This window comes from Carassius gibelio, chromosome B11 (genome assembly GCF_023724105.1).
Source record: "Carassius gibelio isolate Cgi1373 ecotype wild population from Czech Republic chromosome B11, carGib1.2-hapl.c, whole genome shotgun sequence".
Classification (NCBI taxonomy): Eukaryota; Metazoa; Chordata; class Actinopteri; order Cypriniformes; family Cyprinidae; genus Carassius; species Carassius gibelio.
The window spans coordinates 1,356,546-1,383,859 of NC_068406.1; the positions used below are offsets into that span (position 1 = coordinate 1,356,546).

Consider the following 27,314-nt stretch of genomic DNA (forward strand, 5'->3'; position numbering starts at 1 on the left):
CATGAGCCGTTAGCACAGCGAGGAGATAGCAGTGGGAGAGGACTGGAGAGCCTGTAATGTACAATTCAGATCCCTAGAAGTTACATTTCATCATCTCTACAATGAAACCTCATCTCCTCCACCAAGGCTTTAAAGAGAAAATACCTTTTTATAGTTTCTTTCTTCAACAAGAGCCAAACGAATGAGAATCAAACCTTTTAACCTTCCTCATGGTTTGTTCCAGCAGTGTCTATCATTGTAAAAGCTGGCTCATATTGCCTCTATAGTGGTTTATATGAAAGTAAAATAGTATAAACTTTAAAATGTGTTACTTAATCTGAATTTTATCAATTTTTTCTGTTAAAATATGTCAACACCACTGGAACAAAATTGTAAAAAAAAAAAAAAAAAAGTAGAAATAATAATAATAATTTGTTACTGTCAAATTTATTTGTCTCAAATTATATTTAGGATTTGGTTCAAATCTTAAAATTTGATTTATTATTAATCCAAAATATTTCTTCTTGGAAAGAAAAAAACAGATTATTTGTTATAAAGATCCTATAATGATTTGTTCATAATTATTTGTTCACACGAGCAGTTTAAGTAGAGTTGAAGTGATTTTATATAGATATATATATTTGGTCACATCACTGAATATTGTAATATGGTATAAACTAGCAACAAAGACATATTCTTTATGTAACTACATATACAGAATGTGAATATCATGTGTATATATATATATATATATATATATATATATATATATATATATATATGTGTGTGTGTGTGTGTGTGTGTGTGTGTGTGTGTGTGTGTGTGTGTGTGTGTGTGTGTGTGTGTGTGTGTGTGTGTGTGTGTGTGTTTGTGTGTGTGTATATATATATATATATATATATATATATATATATATATATATATATATACATATATTGTATTTATGTTATTTTGTTAATACATTATTTATAAAAAGGAAATAATTAATAAACAGAATTGTGTGAAATACAGATTAAACATAAGGGTTAAACATTTGTTTACAGTTTTTATGTTTTGGATCTTATTTAAGGTGATTTATTTAGTTTTTATTAAATATCTCATATATTTTAATTGTTCTTATATTTTGGTCTGTGTCCATCAAGATCCAAAATAAAAAGATGATATAATCAAATGAAACTTTTTCTGTTAAATTTCCAGCAAAATATATTATCGTTATTTTACTATGACATAAATGAAGCATACCGTGTCATATACAGTATGTTGCTGCCACCTTCTCTGAGGCTGTAGGATTTATGTATGTATTTTTCTTCAGCAGGTCATCATGGGAGAGTGTTTTCAGTAAGAGCAGTGAGGTGGTGACCGCACAGGAGCTGAGGTGCTGCCAGCGTGTCGTACAGTTGTGTAGAGACTGTCTGCTTGTTGTCTACAAGTTTGTGGCTGACTCCCGTGGTTCTCTCAGTGGACTTAGCCCAGACTGGGATGACACAAGGTATAGTCACTTCCTCAAGTGCCCATGATCACGCTGTTATAAGAACATACTGACACTCACATCACCATTGGTATATTTAACACCGCAGAACAGCATTTAATATGAAAGTTCAATAATGAAAGAAAAAGTGATTCATTGTGTGATTCAACCTCATTTAAAGCATTTAAAACTTTTGCAAACTCTGGGACTAAACTCTACAGATGAATTTACAGAAATTTTGAGATGGCAAAACAGAGATTCTAGTCTAAATTGTCCGCTTGCTCAGACTCAGTCACACAGACACATTTTGTTTCTATGCCAATGCTCACTTTTGTTTCTAATGACAGCGAAAATGTAATACATTATTTCCCCTTCCTTAAAATCTTGAAAAATACAGAAATGTAACGTGGCACTGGCTATAATAATTTTACATACAAATATCAAGTTTGCTAATTGTTAGTCATATTTAAATGATTTCACAATAGGCAAATTCACAAAAAAAGCTACATTTTCCATGCAGTATTTCAGGACAAACTCTTGTATTTTAATTAATTAAGTCAATATTTAAAGTCTTTTCAGTGCAGACACCCCCTTCCAATGTAAATTTTGCCCATAATGCAGGAGATTACAATTGATTCACAAAATTGAACAGTCTGGCATAATTACTATTGCACTATACACACAATCTCTGACTGTTTACAGGAAGGTGTTCCACATTTTCAGGCTGATACACTTCCTTTACCACTTTGTATGAAATGTGCATTCAAAGCAAATATTTTTCATTCGCTCAGTTCGTTAGGAAGAAGGTAAACTAGCTCCACATTTACTGGATTTCTGATGTTTAATTAACCCACTCACAATTTGGTTCTCACCACCTTGTATTTAACATGTTCAATTCAGGTCTTAGTATTCTGCAAATGTAGCTGAATCAGGTTTGTTAGGAGGAGGAAAAAAAAAGGTGGAAAGTTGGAACAGAAACTGCAAACTGAAGTGGTATTTATATGTAAAGAGGTGTTTATACAGAAATGACACTATACAAATATATGTACTCAAGAATTACAAATCACTAGGCACAATACATCAAACTGATTCTTAAAATATGGTCACATTTACCATTGCTAACTATTGTTATATTAAAAACGAATTATTTTATTTTTATTCATATTTTAAGTATAAACATCACCTACAATTATTTACAATATATTATATGAAAACAAGTCTTACTAATCTATTTACTTGAACAATAAAGTAAATTAATTAATTCTGAGTAAAGAATGTGTAGGTGTTTTGTTTTTTTATGCAAATGACCATATACAGGAAAAAAGAAAGAAAACAAAACAAAATCCCTCTGCAGATATCTTTCATTGCTGAGTTAGCCCCATTTTAGCTTGTATTTGTTAGAAAATGTTGTATTATTAAAGCTGATCAGCTCAGTTTAATGTACCTACCCTTTTGACATGCTTATGCAGACGTTGTATGATTTTTTATTTGTGTTTAAATTTTTTGACAGAGTTTACTTTCATTTCATAACCTGCATAAACTTCAGGACTTGGGAATGTAAAATCATGCAGAATTATTTTATTTGGGTTTTGTCTTTTGACCCTGACTTGTTGACTGCTGTGTTTGCTGGACGTCTCTCATCCAACCCTATTTTGGTTTTGGATCACAGTCGATCCCACCATATCTCAGTACAGTACAGTATTTCTGATATTGGGCCTCCAACCTTTGTCCACCTGCTTGCTTTGTTTTTATTTATTTATTTTTTTTGCTGGATTTCATGGAGAGACTAGACAGTCATTTTCGATTTCCTCTCCACTCTCCATCCCAGCCAATATCCGTTCTCTTCTCGCACTTGTGTTCTCTCAGCACATGCCTCATTGACGACTCATTGCTGGAACGGCCCTTGGGGATCCGTTATTTTTCAATCAGCCAGCATCTGCTTTGCCTCGTTAGGAAAATGATGCCTGGGTAACAGTTTCATTCTTGCATCCTACTCCATCGCCTCCCTTCCTTCCTTGTTCAGATCCATCAGGTGACTGTCCTTTCCCTTAGGTAGAAATAGAAGAGGTCATATAAGTGACATATAACCCTTAGTCAACATGAAATCCAAACTCACCTCATGTACTTTGTGTTCCAGGTTGCATGATTTAACAATGCACATTATTCAAAAGAAATGTGTTTGGAATCTTTAATAAAAATATAATAACTTGCTCTATCTCTAAAAAAAAAAAACTTTTCTTTTTAACTAACATCTGGCACGACCCTGGACTCTTTTTGTTTGTTTTCCCCTCTCAATTCCCTTTCCATGTTTCCCTCTCCTCTTTTCCCATGTTAATTGTTTCATTTGATTCCAGGTGTCTTGTTGTTCCCTAATTAAGCTGTTCACTTAAGTTTGAGTCTGTTCAGTCTGTGTTTGTCGGGTCTACTATGTTGTGTTCATGTCATTCCTCGTTCCTAGTTCCTGAGTTGGATTTACCCATGTCTTGGATGTAATAAAGACTATTTTGCGTATTCCATGGCTCTGTGTTCCTTCTGGCAGAGATTGTAACAGAAGACCTGGCCGGAACTCCGTTCAATGCCTGTTCCCAGGAGAATCTTGCCAGTTCCACTTCTGACCCAGTGCCCAGCACATCATCTCGCCGATGCACGGAGCTCTTGCCCGAGCTAACCTCCAATGAAGATCCAGAGTCCGCCACAACAGAGCTGGCAACAGAGCCTGTCACAATGGAAAATGCCATGTATAGAAATAGTGTGAAGTGGAGTGGAGCCCACTGTGCCATGGCTGAGGGTGAGCTAATTATACATCTTGGACTGCTGAACATCGAGGAGGACCTTATAGACTGGGAAACAGAGCTGGAACCCGACTTTCCCACTTTCCTCATCATCCCCCGGTCCCATCCAGCTCTGAGTGAGCTCCCGTTTCCCAGTTCAGCCCAAAGAGGGTTCCAGTCCCCGAGTTTAGCCCCAAGAAAGTTCTTGTTTCCATGTCTAGCCCAAAAAATTTCCTGTTCCCATGTCTAGCCAAGAGAAAGTTCTTGTTCCTATGTCCAGCCCAGAGAAAGGTACTGTTCTCACATCAAGCCCAAGGGGGGCTCCTGTTCATGAGATCAGCCCTGAAAACCCAGGGGCTCACAAATGCTCGCCCTCCCACCTGCACTTGCCTCCTCCTTTGCTGTCATCTGGCAGCCCCTCTGCTTACCCTCAGCCCACCATCAGCACGGTGCACCGGTTCACCGCAGCTCCGTGGGACTGCCATCCTCCAGTGTCACCGGAGCTGGAGCATCCCTTGACTCCAGCCTGAGAGCCCCGGACTTCGCCTTGGCCCGTGGACCTGTCGGTTCCACCATGGCTCCTAGCTCCCTCTTTCCCACTGTGTCCCGGCAGTCCACTAGTTCCACCGGGTTCCTTCGTCCCTCCAGCTCTGCCTACCAACCTGCGCCTCAGGACTCCACTTGGGGTTCCTTCATCCCTTTGGCTCCTCCTCAGTCCTCTAATGCTGTGTTCACACCAAACGCGAATAGAGTGTCTGGCGCGAATGATTTCAATGTTAAGTCAATGCAAAGGCGCGTTTACGCGCGTCTGGAGGTCTCGCGGCGCGAATGGGGCGTTAAGCGCGGCACGGAAGATGCGAATTCGCCTCATTCAACAAGGAGGAACGACAGATGTTGTCAGTGAGCAGTCAACCGGAGCTATATGACAAAAGTTCATATTTCTATAGAGACAGGAATAAAAATGACCTATATATATATATATATATATATATATATATATATATATATATATATATATATATATATAAAACATATTAATAGATAAATTGAATATAGGCCAAAGATAAGAAACGTTTCATTTTACCCCAAACTAATTATATTTTATCTTGAACCACTAAAGACACATCAGAGCCAGCGGCAAATGTCAGAAGATCTAGCCGAGGTAAGGCTACTCTCGGCGGATACATGATGACGGAGCTCCCGCTGATCGCATGGAGCTCATCTCCGAGATCGGCGAAACACATTTTTTAAATAGACGCTGTTATTATAAATAAACAGCATATTTGAGTTTAAAACAACTACATTCTCGCCTGAAATACTTTTAAAACTACATTTCATGACACAATAACAGTAATATTTTGAAAATTATCCGAATAAAAATGGCGGTTGAAAATGCTGCGTGAACTCAGCTGGCAGAAGCCCCCCCATGACGCGAATTCGCGTCTGTTGTGAAGTTAATTTCACGCTCGAATGAAGCGAATGATCTCAAAATGGTCAAGCGGCAAACTGACGCTCTATTCGCGTTTGGTGTGAACACAGCATCATGGATCTATGCCCCTGCGTCAGTCACCAGCACAATCTGCTCCACCTTCTGCCACCCACGATCCTCCCCATCACTCTGGCTAATCGGCTGTCAGCCCTTCCTCCTCCATGGCTCCTCCCTCCATAGGCACCTCTGGGATCATGGTCATGGCTGTGGCCTGGGTCCCACCTTGCTCCTCCAGCTCCAAATCATTCCCGTTTCCTCCTTGGCTCATTCCTCTGTTGTCTACATCATGGACCACATTCATCGTCCTCCGCCCGGGTGTCTTTCCTTCTCCCGAGCCTACATCTAAGTTCCAACCCATACCCCCACTCTGTTGTTCTACAGCTGTTCTTCCGGCAGCGATCATGTCAACATCACCCAAGCCCTTTTATTTTTATGCCCTTTCTCTAACTATCTGTTTTATATATACTGTATATATATATATTAGGGGTGTAACGATACGCGTATTCGTATTGAACCGTTCGGTACGACGCTTTCGGTTCGGTACGCGGTACGCATTATGTATACCGAACGGTTCGTTGGAGTAATTAATTATATTTGAAAAAAAAAAAAAAAGAGAGAGAAAGAAATATAATGATATGCGTTCAACAAGGTAGCCCAATAACCCAAACAACGTAACAGGCAACGCCCCTGACACTCCCGAAGAAGAAAAAAACACCATCTTATATGTTTATGTTAGGCTACTCAGCAGGCGCTCGCTCACTCAGTACACGCTGAAGGCTCGTTGCAAAATAGCCAATGCGTTTAACAGACTAGAAATGAGAAGATCCTCCAATAACCAACAGGTCTGGTGTTTGGGTGCACTTTGGATTCCCTTTAAGCTATAATGGTGATGGCAAGAGAGTGGTGGATAAATAAACAACGGTATGTCGCATCTGCAACATGACAGGGTACACCAGCGGGATTACAAAAAAAAAAAAAAAAAAAAAAACAGCGGGAATATCTGGGATATATGCGTCAGTACTATCTGGGAAAAGACGAAAAAAAGGAGAAACATGCACGCAGCAAACTATCCCTGCAGCATTAAGACACTATAGCTTACAGGGAATCCAACCCAAACACCAGACCTGTTGGTTATTTTAGGATCTTATATTTCTGGTCTGTTAAATGCATTAGACATTTTGCAACGAGCCTTCAGCGCGTGCTGAGTGAGCGAGCGCCTTAAGGCTGGTTCACACGGCAGGATAATTGGGCCGATTTTAGCCCCGATTCAGCCCTTCCGACAATCTTAGGATGCTCCGATTATCGTAAAATAATCTGATCAAATATTCCTGCCGTGTGTGGTGTGTTAAGACTAATCTCCTCTGCTTGGAAGAATGTCGGGACCGCTCCGATCTCAAATCGGGGATATCCAACATGTTGGATTTATTTTGCCCGATTTCTTCTCGTGTGTGGTGTCCCCCGAGGACAAACAATCACGCAGCCTGTGGACTGTGGCGTGTAGCCAATCAGAACGCGAGGTGACGAGGCAGTGATAGTACCGGGAAACAAAATCAAAACAGCCGGCGTATATAATATAACAAATACAAATAAAGTCGATGGGCATAACTACATCCACAACTGCAGTCCACCAGAGTACATGGAAACTAATATATGAACGTTTATTTCAACGGTTATTAATCTGTGTAGTACGTAACAACATTTCTATGAGATAAAACAACAACTTATCTCCATATCATGATATAGCAAGTATAGTCCATGCTCGCGTCGTCTCCACCTCTTTGACCATCGCCTTTTCTTATTTTTCTTATGTTTTTTTTCCCGTTAAAAACAAAGCACAAACTATGGCCACTGCATCCTCTTCGTCCGCCATGATTGTTTACTCTAAAGTCACGTTTGATCTCGAGGGATTTTGCGAGATTTCCCGTCTGACCTGGGAATGCTCGGGAGTCAAATCGGTTCGTGTGTGATGTGTTGATTTTGCCGTGTGGCTGCACACCACACACGGAGCGACCAAAACTGTTAGACCCGTGATTTTTTATCGCCGTGTGTGGGGTCTCTCAGGTTTGGAAAATCTGCCGACAATTTTAAAATCGTCCCGTGTGAACCAGGCCTTAGGGGCCGTTCACATATCGTGCCTAAAAACGCATGGAAAACGCTAAGCGCGTCTTTCTCCTGAGGCGTCTGTCTTTGCTAAGCAACAATGACGTGCTCTCTCCATGAGACGCGGAAATTTCAGCGAAGGATAAATGGATTTGCAGCTCTAAAAATCGCTTGCAGTAGCTCTGCTACTGAATTTATTTCAAAATTGCAATCCATATACAACTATGATCAGCTGTTCCTTCATCTTGGCTGAGCTCTCAACGTTGTTACGGGAAAGGATGAAGCTGATTGGTTGGTTCTTGTCACATGACCCGCGGTGCGCTTGCGGCATTCTGAAAAGTTGAGATGTTTTTACATTTTGCTGTATCTAAAACGTATCGAACCGAACCGAACCGTGACATCAGTGTATCGTATCGAACCGTGAATTTTGTGAACCGTTACACCCCTAATATATATATATATATATATATATATATATATATATATATATATGCAATGCCAGCTTTTTACCATCCAATTAATTTCAGTAGAAAAGAATCCAAAAAGTCCCAAGCTACATTTTTTTATTTTTAAATTTGTCAGATTTTGGAGATAGAGTACGATTTACCTTTACTAAACACAAAATTTTGCAAAACTTTACATTTTTAAAAGTTACATTATTGCGTTAAAAGTAACTAATTACTAATCTATTTACAGTGAAGATACACTATATTAATTAATAATTTGAAATTCAGCGGGAACAGGATTAAGAAAACAGTCCCACGCAGGGCTTTAATACAGTAACGTGCATGATGAGTGGCATCTGTAGAAAGCAAAAGCTAAATCCCTTTTTGGGATTCCATTTTAGAAGAAATTAGGTCCAAAAAGAGGATATGTCTGTGAAAAAGAGAACGTATGGTTACCCTAGTGTAAGATATTACCTTATAACTCTGGACAAGAAGTCATTAGAATTCAGTCTTTAGTCATGAAAAGTAATACAGCCTACACCATCATTTTAGAATGAACACATTTAGATAAGATGCCATGGAAAGTTTTGTGAGGATTTTTATCAGGATGTAAAACTACGGAAACCTTTCTTAACTTTTGAGAACTGTAATATTGGTATTTGGTGAATAAGGTGAATAAGGAAGTCTCCATTTTCTCTCAAAGTGTCTGAAAGTTCTCTCTCAAAGTTTTATGTGGTGTGTGGCAGTTGGGTGATAGAGTGTAGGCTTTAAACAAGCAAACAGACGTGAGATATGTGCAGATCTCCGAGCGATTGTGTGTAATTAGTAAAGCACACACACGTTCGAAGGTTAGACAGCTGGCGGTTCTCTAGGGCTTTGCACTGGCAGGTTTTTCCAAGAACTGCTCAATGATCAAAAGCCAAAGACCTGGAGGAATCCTCACAGAGGTCCAATTAAACACTGCCTGCAGCCTGATTGGACCCTGAGTGATGGAGCTCTCTCATGGATGAGACTTCCTTACAGGGAATTCTTCAGAGCCAGAAAGGCCCACCTCCATATATGTTCATATTTGAATTTCATATTCCTTTGACATTTCCTTTTGTTGACCAAACTCAGCAGTCTGTAGTGAAAAATATGGTAATGAGGCTCAACCCTAACCCAAAACCATTTCCTGAGAACTCACCTGTCTGGAGTTCCCCAAGGGAAGAACCAAAGAGTCGGTCTGATTTTTAAAGCTTTAATGAAAGGAATGTAGGGAAAAGATCACGTGTGCATGAGGTGAAAGGTGGCCCAAAATGTGCTTTGGACTTTTTTATCGATATTCATTATTGTCCAGAGTTTTATGATCCATAACACACAACGAAGGACATCCGCATTTCTTATTACTCATTGCTGATTAGAGTAAATGCATCACAAACACATGCCTAGTGCTGTATAATGAGTAGTTTCAAGGACGTTCTTTTATAAAAGTTAATTTGATTCTTTCTAAGTCTCTTTGCCCTGACTTTCTGCAGCAGGGGCTTTAGAACAAATCTTCTTTCGTTAGATAAGAATTGGTCCTAATTTTTACTGGCATTATGTATTGCTGTCATAAGTGTTGCATTCATACAAAGCCAATTTATGTAATTTAATTAAAAAGAGATGTGACACTCCAACTCATGTATTTTATTTAAAATTAATATCTGTTTATACATCAATGATTTGAATACATAACTATGCATTTTTAGTTTTGTTTTATATATATATATATATATATATATATATATATATATATATATATATATATATATATATATATATATATATATATATATATATATATATATATATATATAAACAGAATTTAATAAATAAATAAACAAACAAACAAATAAATAACAAATTTACTATGGTGTGATAGTTCACCCAAAAATGACAATTCTGTCATGTACTCACCTTCAAGTTGTTTTAAACCTGTATGAATCCTTTCTTCTGTTGAACATGGATGGGGAAGAAAAAAAAAATCATATGGAAGTCATTGGGGACCAACATTATGATTTGTTTAAAAATATCTATTGTGTTGAAGAAAAGGAGATTAAGTAAATGATGACAGAATTGTCATTTTTCGGTGAACTATCCCTATATATTTATATATTAATATACTATATTTTTATGTATGCATAAATGTATGATATATATGAATGATTGAAAAAAAAATATTTGTTTGCAAAATCAAAGTCACTATGGGCCTTATAACTGATTAAGATATTTTTATTTTATTATTTAAGATCGGTTACAACAATTTTTACAGACATATATCTAAAGGTTTACAAAAGCATAGGAAACATATAAATAACTCAAGTTCATATTTAAATACAAAAAACATATCAACTATATCTCTAAAATACATTTCTGTTTTTTTTTTTACAGAAATCCTTTTTTGTCATTGCCCCAAAAACATATTTACCACTACTAAAATAAAAAAGACTTCAGCAGCTGTTTGTTTAAACGATTTGGTGTATTCAGCTTATTTAGCACAACTTTTGTTATTATTATTATTGTCACTGTGTTATTTAATTAATTAAAAGTTTAAATTGCCTTGTTCGAGTGGAATTATAATTAAGCTGTGCTGCAATTAGTGTGGGTCGTCAGCTGTCCAGGCTGGTTACCCTCCTTGTCTGTGTGTAGGCCCTAATTATCTAACCTGTTATCCTGTCTCAGAACATCCTGCGCATTAAACAAGTTCTTATCTGTTAAAACAAGTCACGTCCAGCCACTCGTGTCACTCATTGTTAAAAATGGCTCAGTGTAAACGTGAGGGTCAGCCGAGGAGACAGGAATCTAAAGCATCAGCTGGAGAAGGATTTGAAGCAGAGAGAGAAAAATTGCCTGATCTCTTTAGGTGACCTTTGTGCACCTAACCCTGCCTTTGAGTCTGGCATCCAACCCCCATTTCTGATTCCTCTCTCCATCTGTGTAGGTATCTGCTGCCAGTCACCTCCCAGTTCATCATCAAGTGGCCGTCATCTAGCTTCGGCCGCTCAGCGTCCTCCACTCGCCCCCGCAGTGTCTTTACTGCACGGATGGGTCACTTCTGATGGCCACTGGACTCAGACACCTGCTGGGGGAAACCATACCTAGACTTAGGATATCCGGATCTAAGGGCATGACGTCTGGGACCTCCGCAAACTCCAGCAGCATATTTAAGGGGATCTGCCCAACTGAATTGTTAATGCATCAGATGCATATGATCGAGCAGTCCCTGCCTCCTTTCCGCTGTAAAATATCAGCCACATTGCTATCTCCTTTAGGATGCTTGTAAAGATGAAGAACATAATGAAGTTATTTTCAAGACCCTATAATTTATTCAATAGTTTCCAGTGAATATTTCCGTGTCATGGAATCAGAAACTGTCATGTTCATTTTTTTTTTTTTGCTTTGATCATGGTGTGATTTCTTTCACACAGTTTTTCCTATGACTTAAATAATTGTATTGATTAATATATAACATCCCAGACAGCAACATTGTGTTGGCCCAGATTTGGCCCACGTGAAATCCATGCGGCCAAATGTGGGCGGGACCTGTGTCAATACTGGTTGCTGTCTGGGATAATGTCATTTTTTAACATTCACTTCATATTTTAACTAATTTAGTCTATTTTAAATTATTCTCAGAAATAAAATTTGAACTATATGGGGCTGTTCACACAGGATCTCAATGAGCTTTTAAGTTTTCAAGGTGCTTGAAAAAGTTTCATGGTGAGAGGGGGAAAAAAATGTAGCAACGGTCGAAGATTTGATTATAACACCAGGAATTTGCATTCCTTGTGAACGTTTCATTCCATTGATCAATGAGTTTGGTCTGTTCATTAAAAGTAATCTTAAAAAAAAAAAAAAATGAAGCTTAATGTGTTGTTGCATGCAGTCAGTAAGGACAACACAATGTAAAGTTGAGTTACATGCAATTGACAAGCTCACATCCTAAAACTTTTTATTTATGTGGTATTCCACAGAGAGAAAAACAAAATGTAGATAAAACTTTCAACTAGAATGTGTCCTTTGTGAATGCCCCTCTAAGAATGATTTAGAAAGGGAAAGAGTTAGTGCTTAAGAGCTTAGTATTTGAATTGGAGTCAGGGTTAGGGTTAGAGATTAGGTCTAGGGTTATATGAGTATTACAGTGTTAGAAATTAAAACTGCTTACTGTTTGGAGTAAATGCTTTACGTTATACTAGACTACAATTGCCTGTTCTGAACTAAAATCTGAGATCACCTATCAACTTTTAAGGGACGCAAGTCTCTTTTGCATAACTTTTATGAGCCATATTGTGTAGAATGGAAATATGAACCTCAGCGTCTGAGCTGTGTGATGTGCAGTGCTGATGAAAGGGATTTTTAGTATTGCTGCTGGTTGAGTATGTTTGGTAAATTGTCAACGAGTTCAATGTGCTAAAACTTGGATGGCTGCATCTTGAAAATACTTGAATTAATTTATGTTATTTATTTGATTAAAATGTCTGTGTTTACATCTAATTTGACGTTTGTTTTAAACATGCTTGCTCATTTTATTCATGGCATTACCAATGTATGCAGTGAAGTTTATGAACGGAATAACCTTTTAAAGTACTGTAATAAGTGCTAATTGCAGAGCTTTGCTTTGGATCTAATTAGAATACAAACTTTCATGTAGTGTTTTAGTAAAAGTGACCTGGATGTGCAAGCTCAAACCACGCTGTGCCAACACTACTCACAACCAGCAGTGTGTTATTGAGGAGCTCTATGTGACTTGATATCATACATGGGATTTTCTGTTTAAATGGGATGTGCTGTTTAAAATCCTCAGCTGTTGGGTTTTCTTGTTTTGCTAAGTAAGAGAAACTGTACTGACAGTGTTCTGACAGCCAGCTATGTTACTCAACTTACTTAACCCAACATTTATTTATCAATCCATTTCAGGTCATTTTGCCCAACGTACCATCACGACACAATGCCAAATATTATTTTTTGCCTGGATTTTCATTCAGGAGAATGGTTTTTAACAGCAATAAAAGGCTTAAAACATCTAAACCGCCTCTAGAATTCTATTTGAGCATCTCTTTGAGAGGCGTCTGACCTTTCTGACTTCAGCTTCCATCTCCTGAGGGTTTCTTAACACAAGGTACCTCACACACACCACACATACACTTCCACGGCGTGACACTTCATGTCATTCCACACAGTCTCGCGTGAGATTCCAGAGCATAACCTTGTCATGTTTTGATCTAACCTAAGGTCATTCTTGAGAACTAAAAACTACACTTTAAAACTTCTTGTTTCTTCCCTTGTCTCATACAACAAAAGAAAGACCGTGATGGTGTTACTTAGCAACAGCAGAGAGAAGCATTGAGATAGAAACATGTGTTGACACGTCCGTGTGATTCTTGAATCGAAGAAATGAAAGTGTCAACAGCTGACACTTGATGTGAGTTTTGATTAAAATCAGTACATTTTGCTTTCAGAGTTTCTTGCCTTTGTCCTATAACTGTTTTGCTAGCGTCAATAGTTTTGCTGTCCTCAGTTAAGCTGCTTTCACACTGACATACTGATTTAATTGGTGGAGGTTGTGAAATTGCTGCACTGTTGTTTGCTTGTAGTTATTACTGCTTTACTGCAGTATTAAACTGTATCAGGGGATAGATCACGTCTGCATTTCCATTGGAGGTTACAACACTGCATTGCTGTTGAGTTGCATAAGTCTAACTGATTTGAAAATAAGAGTTGCAGATTCTTGTTTCTGTGAACTTTGTGTAATGCACTGCTAGTAGCACCTAATGAAATTGCGAAAACGTTTTCTATTACACTTCCCAAACATTTATACTGATCATTTGACCATGACCTGGCTGTTTTAATTGTTCCAACTAGTAGTTCCATCTCCAACCCGTGCTATCGATTTAATACGATTTTATCATGCTGAACCATGCAAGCAACTTTTCGAAAAGCACCAGAGCAACAATGTCTTCTCTTTAGGTCAACCTACTAAGAATTAAAATAATTCCTGGTAATTCTCTGACTGCATTTCAGCACTGAACATATGCATTTTCTAGATTACTACAATAGGAGCTATAGGAGACATTAGCCTAAATGTCTTATTTTATGGTATTTTTACTCTTTCAGGGCAAACTACCTGCTACTTAACTTAGTAATAATCTGCTTTAGTGTCAGAAGCATCTAAGTTCACGCACGTTTACATAGCAAAATTTGGAAGCAAGTTAATATCTTAGCACTTCTAAAGTAATTTTTTTTTTTTTTTTTTTTCTTGGCCTGTGGTGAAAAGCTCAACATATTTTCACAGTTTATTCTACAACATAAAATGCATCAGTAATATCACTTGAAATTAACCTTTACTTGTTTTGAAATAGGCATTTGTGAACAATTGGCTAGCTGGGACTACAGAGTCAAGTCAAGTCACCTTTATTTATATAGCGCTTTAAACAAAATGCATTGCGTCAAAGCAACTGAACAACATTCATTAGGAAAACAGTGTGTCAATAATGCAAAATGACAGTTAAAGGCAGTTCATCATTGAATTCAGTGATGTCATCTCTGTTCAGTTTAAATAGTGTCTGTGCATTTATTTGCAATCAAGTCAATGATATCGCTGTAGATGAAGTGACCCCAACTAAGCAAGCCAGAGGCGACAGCGGCAAGGAAACAAAACTCCATCGGTGACAGAATGGAGAAGAAAACCTTGGGAGAAACCAGGCTCAGTTGGGGGGCCAGTTCTCCTCTGACCAGACGAAACCAGCAGTTTAATTTCAGGCTGCAGCAAAGTCAGATTGTGCAGAAGAATCATCTGTTTCCTGTGGTCTTGTCCTGGTGCTCCTCTGAGACAAGGTCTTTACAGGGGATCTGTATCTGGGGCTCTAGTTGTCCTGGTCTCCGCTGTCTTTCAGGGCAGTAGAGGTCCTTTCTAGGTGCTGATCCACCATCTGGTCTGGATACGTACTGGATCCGGGTGACTGCAGTGACCCTCTGATCTGGATACAGACTGGATCTGGTGGCCACAGTGACCTCGGAACAAGAGAGAAACAGACAAATATTAGCGTAGATGCCATTTTTCTAATGATGTAGCAAGTACATAGAGTGTTATGTGAAGTGTTCCCGGTTCCGGTTTACCTAATTAATGCAGCCTAAAAATATTTTAACGGATTTGGATATTAAAAGCATGTTAGTATGCTATGTGTAAGCCAGGTTAAAAAGATGATCTTTAATCTAGATTTAAACTGCAAGAGTGTGTCTGCCTCCCGAACAATGTTAGGTAGGTTATTCCAGAGTTTAGGCACCAAACAGAGGCACATCATCACACCAAAAAAAGTAAACTCAACTACTTACTAGTCATGTTCACAGATTTTTTGTGTTTATAATCGTGCTCTGTTGTTCGTCATGCTCTATTGCACACTCTATCGTTTATAATCATGCTCTATTGTAAACTCTTGTTGGTCTATTTTGTGCAATGATCCAAAAGCCAATGGAAAAAAAATGTCATAGGAATGAGGATGATGTTAAATTCTATAAATTGGCCTACAAATAAATGTGTCATGACTGCAGCACAGTTTTCTAAAAATGAACAGAACACAGTTGTGGTTGTCAAAATGTGTCTGTCATCTGAAGGCATTTTCAACATAAAAGAGCACATCACATTTACAATTTAGACAGCTCTATTGATTATACTTTGAACGATAGTTTTGTCATCTCGCTCCAGTAGAAGGAACCACAGATTAGCTCTTTACAGGATAGGAGATATTAAGTCACAAAATATTTTGATATTCTATTGATATACAGTAAAGGTCTTTTCAAAGAGATAGAATATATTATATATTAACACAAAACAAAAAAAAATACCCCATCAGTATATTTCATTTACTGATCTTTATCTTAATTTAGGCCAAAAAGAGAAAATATCTTTATTTCTGTAGATACTCTTCATTAAAGTCTGTTTTTTGTAAAAAATAGTAGGTTTGTGTAATAAAAGTACTCCATTGCACCATAGAAGTCACAAGCGTAGAGAGGCATGCTGGAATTACTGTCTCTTGAGCCCTCTACTCTGCAGCCTTTCTGTTGCCCACATATAAAGGTCTCTGGGTGCCTATTTAACGGATCACAGCCATAGACGCCTTCATGCGCTGTAAAGTGTGAGTTTAAAGCCTCAGATTACCTGTGAACAGCCAACAAGAATAGTATGATTCTGAATGCTGCCACTCTGGGATTTGAAAGTACTTATGGGGAAGTTTGCTTTTTTCCTGTCTCGCTGCCACAAAACCGACTCCAACCACAGTGTGGGCATTTCCACTGCTCAGCTAAGTAAGCGTCAGAAGAAAAGCCCATCTGCCAACTGGGGGCTTGTCCGGGATCCTTCTGGAGATTACCGTTGCCTCACTTCTAGCCAGTTTTGCAGACAGACCCCTATGCACTGATGTTCTGAGCTCAGGGAGTCAACAGCTGTCTGGCGGTCGCAACTCCCTCTTTCATGTCGAGTGCTGATGTATTCAACAGTCTCATTCAAAGCACTCGGTTAATTAGAACTCTTGTGTTTTTCAAGTGTGGTGATTCATACTGTTACCTTTGCCCCCCTCAGTCATTGTGAAGGACAGCTCACTAATGAAAATGGATTCATTAACATCAATGACTTTATTCCGCTATTTTTCTCCTTCAGTTTTCTGTGGGAATGCGAGAAAAGTCCAGCTTGCCTCCTGTCCATCTTCTCTCAACCCAGTTGCAGGTATTGATTTTAGATTATGAACAGCCACAGTGATGGCTCAATTCTCACAGAGCAACTAACTTCTAGAAAGCCGGAGCAGCTAGTGTGAGTTGTAGTGGTCAATTAATGAGGAGAATGAATGGTCTTGTCAGCCTGTCCGATGTTTTTGGGGTCTTATTGTCAACACAGCAAATGTTTTTTTATTTGTAACCGAATACATTCCTCCTGTGACTTGGACTCATTATGCTTGCCTGTTCTTTTGAGGTTTCCAGGAACTGAAATGCCAAGACCTAAGCAATCCTCGGAATATTTATGAACCCCCATGGTCCCAAATGAGACAAAACAGGCTTTGAACAATCGACTTTTTAATGTTTCATGATTTACTCTTCACTTCTGAACATAATTAAGTGTGGATTGACAGTAATGGTTATAATTATAATAATTATAATTACTATAATGATTATACTTCTTAGAAGAGAGGTGAGTGGAACAAGAGCAGTTCTTTACTATGAGGGAAAGCGATTAAAAAATGTGGCTTTTCTGAAACGTGTCTTTTTCTTTTCAAAATGACTGGTGTTTTTTTTATTTTTTTATTTTTTTATTATATATTAATAATCCACTAACCATTCTTATCAAATGCTTCACCCATGAGTGATATTGACTACAAAGACTGAAAAGACCATTTGCCTGGACAATAATGCTGTTATCTGCCTCTTATCCTGCTGTTTAGCGTCTTATGTGGCTCTAGTCTTATCAGTTTCACACAGTGAGGGGAGATGCATGCAATGCGAGTTCTTGTGGATATCCATACGTCTCTCCAAACTTTGTCCTGCAGAATATTTAATAGATTACATTTTATGCCCCTTTTTACAATATGTAATAAAAGTCTCAGATTTCCCCGAAATGTGTCTGTATTCAGCTCAAAATAGCCCACACACGGTAATATTATAATGAGATCCCTTTGCAACGTAACTAGGGGAGTGAAATCAGATGCTTGCAGAAAAAGGCCAACCATAAAAAAATAAAATAAAAAGTTACTGGGTTAATATTTTTTACGTTTCCTTGGTTGGTAGATGCACTGGGCACCTGATTATAGCACTTAAAACCTGGAAAATTTTAATTTTCATGATATATCACCTTTAATGTATGACACTGGTGCTCAGATTGACCACTCAGATTGAGTAAATTATAATATAAAAAAAGGTTCTGCATTTCAGAACGGTTCAGTCCTAATTTTCTTGCACAAGGGTGATCTAATATGATTCCAAAAGGCAGATTTGTGATTTGTATGCAAGTGCCAGTTTACTGTAGTATAATGCAATCTGATGAGGGCAAATACATGTATATACTATTGTTATTTTTAATGCAATATTTATAAAAAATATTTTTTTTTTTACAATATTTAAAATAATAAATTTTATATAAACCATTAACAAGGCATGGATGGATCCTGAAAATGATACAAGAGGAGCCCAACATTTCAACTGACAAATTACTTTCTGGTTCTTGGCCTTCGGCCGCAATGCGTGCTTGAAATATAGGCTATATCAAGAGTAATATTACTGTTGATCTGTAAGAAGACATAAACAATGGGTTTTTCAATGTGTCCTCTATTAATTTGGTGTAACCCATCTGCATTGATCTGAGCTGTGGCTCCTTTAGAGTTCATGCCAAACATTTAATCTCTTTCTCCTACAAAGAATGGCAGAAATACAGGTTAATCTGAGCTCACCAGCTGCTGAAGACACCAGATTTGAGGCTCTGACTGGGCCAGTGAACAACTGTGAATTATTTTAACAGGCGTGAATGATTATATGTATGCGTCATAAGTCGTGATGTCTTGTATATGATCATGTCTAATACCTGTTTCACATTTACCTTTACTTGTTTTACATCTAAATCACTCACAAATGTCCTCTATTTTGATTTGCCAACAGGTGATCCAAAAGTACTGATTGTTGCTTGTAATTGTGACATTTTATCTCACGATTCTGCGAAAAGAAGTCAGAATTGCAAGATATAATCTCTTAGTTGTGGGAAAAAATCAAGAGAATTGCAAGATGTTTTATCTTTTATCTACGTAGCCCCGCACATGACATGCAGGAAAAAATATTAGGCTAAATCGTGTGCAAGATTTACTTATTCGTTCCCTCAATGTACTAAAATGTGCACACGATTACTATTGTGCTCCCTCAATTTACTATTTCGTTCACTCAGTTTATAAATTGTGAGCATGATTTCCTAATTCATTCGCTCGAGTGAACGCAATAGTAAATCGAGGGAACGCAATAGTAAATCGAGGGAACGCAATAGTAATCGTGTCCACATTTTAGTACATTGAGGAAACGAATTAGTAAATCGTGCGCACAATTTATTAAATTTTTCTTGTATGTCATGTGCGGGGCTACGTATTTATCACTTGCAGTTGTGCTAAAAAAGTTAAAATCTTGCAATTCTGACATAAACTCACAATTGCGAGTTGCCTGTATAAAGTCCAATTCCGAGTAAAAAAAAAAATACTTTATATTTTCTTACAATTGCTAGTTTTTATCTCACAATTCTGACTCGCAATTGTGTGTTATAAAGTAAGAATTTCCATTCTGAGAAAAAAAAAAAGAGTATATCTCATAGTTTAATTTTCTCTCAGAATTGCGAGTTCATGATTGTGCCAATATTCAGTACAACAGCACACTTGCTTTTTGGGATTTTGCTTAAATATCACCTGACAAATGTGTTTAGGACATTTCTCTCATCTGTCTGTCAAACCCTGAATATTTGCATAGAGACTTTCTTACACTTTTTTTTTTTTCTTTCTAAAAATGGTTTTTTAGTGTTGTTGAAAATGTTTGAGAGAAGCCAAACCGTCCAGAATTTTTGGATGACAAGGGTGAGATGTGTTAGTAATGTAGCATGAAATCAGTAGGGTAAATAAAGCTGTCTGTTATCTCTCTACCATGTGATGAGGCAGAAGCCAAAGGATTTAATAGGACTTACTCAAGAGGGAGTTGATGCCCGCAGGAGAATGCAAACGTCTTTCTGTCAAAAAAACGTCAGACAACTGCTTACTTTCTCTCCTGGCTTTCTCAGCCCACTTTTAATTCCTCACTGAACGACTGCAGAGATAACTGATTTAGTTTGCATTACATTGTTGAAACAGTTTTCAACATAGTTGACATAGTGACATTGCATATTTGTTGTATGTCACTTCTTGTCACAAATAATTGTTCTCTGTACTGTTTCTATGGAAATAGAATTTAATAGGCTGTGAAGACCCAACATGATCTCATGAGTATTCGTATGTATTTTACGTAAGGTGCAATTCTACCACACATGCATTTACTCAAGCCTGTATATACAATAAAACGTGCAATATTGACATATTAACAGTTTCTAAAATGTAAATAATTTATGTACCTGGACCTTAAAATAAAGTGCGACCTGTTTACCCATTACTTGTTATAATATATATATATTATATATTTTATTATTATTTTTATAAAAAAAAAAATATTGTGGCACACAGTGATTTAAAAAAATGACCATAAATTCCACATTGTTGGATATGAAGTAGAAAATGTATTCAGAGAATATCCTGTGGCACTGAACCGAATGATGTCAAGACTTCAATCTCTTGAAACTAAATTAAGCTACACATCTTTAGGCATTCTAAGTTTTAACATGCAACCAAAGAGCACATTTCACTTCCTGTATACACACACATGTATACAACCCCCCCCCCCCCACACTTTTTTTTTTTGCTTTAACTTACTTTATGTACCACCTAAGATTTTAAGTTAATATTTGAATATTTTACCAACACATCTGCATGTTCTTAGTTTTCTGATATCAGTTAATGGTGACACCTTTTTCATATGATGCCACATTTCTATTTTGTTTAGAGTGATTTCTTCCAGGATGAATATGGCTCCATGCATAGGACACAAGTGGTCATTGAATAGTTGGATGAGTATGACATTTATGTGAATCATATGGCCTTCACAGTCAGCATCTCAGCCCATTTGTACACCCATGGGAGATTCTGGACCAGTGTTGGACAGTGCTCTCCACATCATCAAAACAGCAAATGGGGGAATATCTTTTGGCTGAGGTGTTCCAGAGACTGTAGAATCAATGCCAAGAAAAACTGAAGTGGTTCTGGCAGCTCGTGGTGGCTCGACACCTTACTTTATGACACTTTATGTTGGGTTTTCTTTTAATTTGTCACCCATCTGTGTGTACGGTATACAAACTATAGGTATGTGTTCCCACATATATCAGATAACTTTTTTTTCATTACCTCAAGCTTAGTCTGTTGTGGCCAACTCTGTTTTCTGGACCACATTATGACAACTGCCAGGTCCTGCCACATTCTCCACAGCACAAGGACTATAAGGCCCATCCTCAACACCTACTCTACAAAGCTCCAGGCTCCAGATTTTTTTGGAAACTTTTTTTTATTGCCGGACAACCAGCATCTGCCACCCAACCCCTTGAGGGCTTTCAGAATACTGTTTGTTTTCAGCCTCCAGAAATTCTCTCACATTACTCTTCTCAGGTCTCTTCAACGGCTGCCAATATCTACAAGAATTCAATTGGAAACACCGTTTCTGGCTCACACTGCTGCCAATGCTCCCCCTGCCCCCATTACCTTCATGCCTTTATCGAGCTGTGTCTCTCCACATGAAGGGTTCCTGCCTGTTCAGCTCCAGAAACTTCTTCATCCTTGTTTTTGACTTTCACATAGTATTAAAGGGAACTTTTATGTTACATCTCCTAACTTTTAAGTTCACACAATATAAAAACGCTGTGTATAATATTTGCCTTGAAAACTCCAGGGCTAATAATTTGACAAAAGTTTATGTTTTAAGTAATTCTGCTTCTGGGTTTGAAAAACTTGGGGTTTCAAAGTCAGTTAATAATCAGTAATTTTATCAATTTGACTGCAGTGGCAGTGTCAGATGAGAATAAAACTTGAACTAAAATGAGATGGTTGATTGTATGCTTCATAGCTGAACTGAATTTGTTAATTCATAAACTTCAACAGGTATTAAATTGAACTGAGTTTATGATTGACTCTTGTCTTCTGTAGAGCTGCTGTATACAGTAGCTGAATTAAATGTTTTATAATTGATGCAACATTGACAATGTAATTTAACTGAACTGAATCAACACTTAACTGACTTCAGACAAATAATAACACTTGTTAAATTGAATTTGTTTCAGTTCTGATTGCCTTTGCAATATCGACAGTTATTGAACTAAAGTGAATCAGCACTGAACTAAATTGAGCTAAATAATGACTATTGTCTTCTGTGAATTTGCTGAACAGCTGAAATTAAGATTATTTCATGATTAATTAATTTTACAATATCAGAGAATTCTGCTTCCATTGCTGATAAATAACTGTATGGAGTACTTTCTAGAGAGAAAAAAAAGAAGCTTCAAACATCTTCATGGAAGAGTCAAAGGGTGAGAGAATTGGAAAACTGTACACCACAGAGAAAGCTTATATGTGTAAAAAAAAATAAAAGTAAAAAAAACTTCGTACAGACATTCCTTGATGAACTGATTCATGCTCCTTTGACCATTGCTGACTCATGCCTCCTACAAGCTCTGAAAACAAATGGCCCTCCTGTAAACAGGCTGTTTGTAGCTACGGTCAGCTAAGCCCGAACACAAGATGTCCTGGGGGTGTCAGGGAGCCAGGGATGTTGATAGGTCATGAGAGAGAGAGAGTTTTCAACAGAAGACAGAGTGCAGTTTAAGCTCTGTTAAAGTGAAATGAAAAACATTTCCCTCCTCCATCCTCACATCCACCCTCTGACCTCCACGGACACTGGATTGTTTTTTTTTCAGGCCTCATTGAATGGTTGGGAAAATTGTAGAGTAAGAATCTATCAGCGTGGAACAACTGACCTTACATAACTGATGGCAAGTGTAATAAATCACCATAATACTCACTTTGTGAATTCTGGGTCCAAAAGCTGCTGACATGTTTGTACTAGTATGCTGCTAATCTGGGAACATGACAATGAAATGAAATATTTCTTACAGGATTGGAGTAGTTTAGCCAAAAAGGAAAATTCGGTCAATATTAATCATTTCAGATCCATAATATGGTCTATATAGCGATAAATGTGGCTGCATATGATGTCAGAAGAAAATCAATTGTTTTTGCTATTTTTATTAAAGATTACAAGTTGACAATTTTTGCTTTGGAATAACATGCACAGATTTACAAAAACACTGGGAACATACATTCAGAAATGTACAAAAACTAAACTAAAGAAAAAAAAAAAAAAAAAATAAAAACCCTATAAAACTGTCACAGGTTTTTAAAAGTTACTAATATACTTTTAAGTAATAACATATATATATATATATATATATATATATATATATATATATATATATATATATATATATAACATATATAACATATATAACACAGAAATGGAAGGGGCAGCACCCATCGCGTTGTGGTAGGGATCCCAATTCGTCGGTCACCGACATAATGTAGAGAGTGACCGACTGAAAAGTAACGTCTCAGTTACATATGGTAACCCTTGTTCCCAGAAGGAGGGAACGGATCCACAGTATAGCCTTAGAGGCTGTGTTTTCCTGGCAGACTTCTGCCTTCCAAGAGGGTTACAATCTCCCTATATATATGAAATAGTATGAAATGTATTCATATACACCTAAACGGATGCTATATGTGTATTTGCTTTCGAAAACTCTTTCGGAGCTTCCACAGTGTCCCTGTTCCAAGTGGAATGGGTATGTTTTCCCAGTGTGTCCAGTCTCACTCAGTGAGGTAGTGCTTTGACAATAGAGAGTGGAACTGCTTGTTCTGAGCCCTGGCCTACACCAAACAGGGGAAATGATAAATGAATGACACTGATGTACAAGCTCCAAACAGTGATTTTAAGCATAAACTTCACAAAATCTATAAACTGGTTCTTCAAATCTGATTGGTTAATCACAATGTTGTTCCAGGGACAACAAAGGTGTTGTCCCAGGAACATGTCTCACTTGGAAAAATCAGGTTCTGCGTGACGACTCCGTTCCCTCCTTCAGGGATACCATATGTAACCGAGATGTTTTTCTATTTTAATGTATTTATAAAAATGTTTTATAACAGTAAAATCCTCAACCACAGGACCATGCATAGAATCCTTCTCACTCAATAAGCTAACGATTACAGAGTCGTCAGCAAATTGTGCCTATTTTCAAAACTACTCTTACACGCATTAGTGTACAAAATAAATAATAAGGGAGAGAGGACGCACCCTTGAGGTGACCCAGTTGATGACACCAACCATTCAGAATAACAGTCATTTACTTTGACTCCCTGTGTTCTCTGCACAAGGAAATCTAAAATCCAGCCTACCAAATAAAAATCCAACCCACATTCTTCAATAAGTTTGTCAATTAAAATATGTGGCTGAATGGTATTGAAGGCAGGTGAAAAATCAATAAAAAGTAATTTAACAAAAGTTTTCGGCTTCTCTAAATGCTAAAATACTAAATGTAAGAGAGTTGCGAATTGCGACAGCATCCTCTATGCCTCGCTTATTTCTGTACGCAAATTGAAGAGGGTCTAGAGAATTCTCAGTCTTATGCATAATTTCTCTCTTAACAAATTTTTCTATACATTTCATCACTAAGGATGGAAGCGTCACAGGTCTAAAATCATCTAATAACTGTTAGGGTTAGGGTTAGCATTCTGCTTTTTTGGCATTACTGCAGTCTTCAGTGTCACATGATCCTTCAGAAATTATTCTAATTTGCTGCTCAAGAAAAAATAATTGGTATCATTGTTGAAAATACGTTTTCTGCTTAATATTTTTGTGAAAACCATGATAAAGTTTATATAAAGTAATAATATAAAATTAATAAATAGAAAAAAGAATTCAGTAATTAAATTCACCAGAAGTGACAATAAAGGCATTTATAATGTCACAAAATATTCCTGTTTTTACATTTTCTATTCATGAAAGAATCCTGAAAGTAAATGCAGTATTACAGTTAAGCAGAAAATAACTTTTCACATTATTGTTGTATTTCAGAGTTAAAATGAATGCAGCCTTGGTGAGCATAAGTGATTTCTTTCCAAAACAAGTGAAAAAAAAAATCATAATTACTTTTGACTGACAGTGTTTGTATACTTCAGAACAGTTCTGCAGTGTCACTGTAAAAAGAAAGTGCTTTTCGGTAAAACATTCCACACCGTTTACAATTTCTACCATGTTACTCTCCTTTGATTGAAATGTTCCAGTTCGCAGCTTTTCCCGAAGTATCAAGGTCTTGGGCTGCCAAGTAACATCAACCCAAATGATGTGAACACTGCGCTCATTATGTAGCCCTGCTGCCCTGCTGTTTTTCACCAGCACTATAGTGGACAGATGGTCACAAACACTGACCAGCTATTTCCTGGTCACCTGAGCAGCGAGGAGCGGCTCACTTTGAGCTTGGCTTCCTGCCTGCCTCCATGGGTCCTGGGAAGGGTCAGCGTGAGCCAGCATGTGAAAGGAGCCATACTGCCATATTTATTATTCCAGCAAAGTCTTCTGCTCGAGAACAGGCCACCAACATCTTTTTGTGAATGAGGAACGTCGGTGTACAAGGTCTAATCAGATCTCAGCGTAGCGTTAGAGTTACGTAGTACTTCACTGCCTTGAAACGGCCACCAAAGCCTGCAAATATTTAGCTACGGATTCCTAGCAACCAAATGCAACCACAAAGACATTTATGAGCGATTAGGGAATGAAGCATTCTGGTTGATGTTTAAAGCATGGCGCTGTTCATTTGATCCTGAAGGATAAACAACAGTGTTGGAAAAAAGACAAGAGCCTTCATTCGTCGAGAAACAAGGCAGTTTTCAGAGCAGATGTTCCTGTTTTACAGGAGTCTCCGGGAGATAAGGTTTGAATTATGAAGGGAAATATTTATCCAGGCAGAGGAATATTACTCTTCCTCGTCACTCGGCCACACATTTGCACAGGCAAGACACAATATCCAGGGGAAGTGGAGGAGGTAACCTCATTTGTTGCCAGGGGTGATAAAACTAACCCAAGATCAGCAAGTCAGATATACAATGACAAATATGTCTCTGACTGCTTATATATGGTACTACTGAATAATTACGATTTAACATTATTTACAGACATCTCTGCTTACTAAGGTTGCATTTATTTGATCAAAAATACAGTAAGTCTGTAATATTATGAAACATTGTCAATGTAAATATTTTTATTTTAATATATTTTGCCATGTAATTTATTCTTGTGATGCAAAGCCGAATTTTGATTATAACCAGTATAATAATGAATATAATAATGTTTATTTGGAGGAGTCCAGGAGAATTAGTCTCAGTAACTAATTACACAAATGTGACCCTGGAGCATAAAAACAGATATAAGTCGCATGGGTATATTTGTAGCAATAACCAACAATACATATATGGGTCAATATTATACATTTTTCCTTTATGCCAAAAATCATTTGGATATTAAGTAAAGATCATCAACATCTTTTGTACATTCCCTACTGTAAATACATCAAAACTAAATTTTTGATTAGTAATATGCATTGCTAAGAACTATATTTGGACAACCTTAATGGCAATTTTCTCAATATTTAGATTTTTTTGCACCCTCAGATTCCTGATTTTAAAATATTGCCCTGTCCTAACAACCCATACACCGATGGAAAGCTTATTTATCCAGTTTTCAGATGATGTATGAATCTCAGTAAAAAAAAAAAAAAAAAACCTTTAACAAATTGAGGAGCTGATGTTGGTTTCAGACATCTTGTTCAAAACCATCTTAAATCAGTATAATGTTTGTGAATTCTCCAATTCCACTATGATATTTTTGTGATAGCTTTGTTGTTAGGACAAGGGTAGAGCACATGCCATATTTTTTAATTTATGTTTTAAACCTATGTGCTCTATTAGTGATCATCCAAAACAACTTCTAATCATATTTTTTGTTCATTATGTTGATGTTTTCATAATTGTTTTAGCATAAAATATTCCATTTAATATGCAATTAGTGTAGAATTGTTCAATCAATGACTAAACTCACCCTGACAACTTGTATTCAAGTAAAAAGATTGACAACTAGCCCCAACCTTCCCTATAATGTGTATAATGTATATAGTCTTTTGCAAGACCATTGCAACATGCTCTTAAGCAGTTTCTAAGATTTCTCAAGTTATTCAGTTTTAAATCATGCCATTTGATTGCATTTTATTATCACCCCACTGTCATGGCTTATTCACTTCTGCATCATGATATGCATAACTTCAGCTCTTATCTGTTGAATAATAATCTTTTGGTGAA

General features: G+C 37.2%; 1 protein-coding gene and 1 long non-coding RNA gene across 4 annotated transcripts in view; both read left to right on the forward strand.

The window, feature by feature from the left end:
* Window positions 1–13,299, forward strand: part of LOC127967773 (tubulin polyglutamylase TTLL7-like) — a 121,013-nt gene extending 107,714 nt beyond the window's left edge. For 2 of the 3 annotated variants that reach the window (XM_052568453.1, XM_052568455.1), the window contains 2 exons: window positions 1,292–1,468; window positions 11,213–13,299. In XM_052568453.1, coding sequence (XP_052424413.1) covers window positions 1,292–1,468; window positions 11,213–11,330 — 295 coding nt within the window. In that variant the 3' untranslated portion in view covers window positions 11,331–13,299. The remainder of the gene's footprint in view (window positions 1–1,291; window positions 1,469–11,212) is intronic. The other variant, XM_052568454.1, reaches the window with a different exon arrangement.
* A 1,731-nt stretch (window positions 13,300–15,030) lies between these two features.
* LOC127967778 (uncharacterized) overlaps window positions 15,031–27,314 on the forward strand; it is a 327,620-nt gene continuing 315,336 nt past the window's right edge. The window contains exon 1 of the long non-coding RNA XR_008155826.1: window positions 15,031–15,174. This is a non-coding gene — a long non-coding RNA (uncharacterized LOC127967778). The remainder of the gene's footprint in view (window positions 15,175–27,314) is intronic.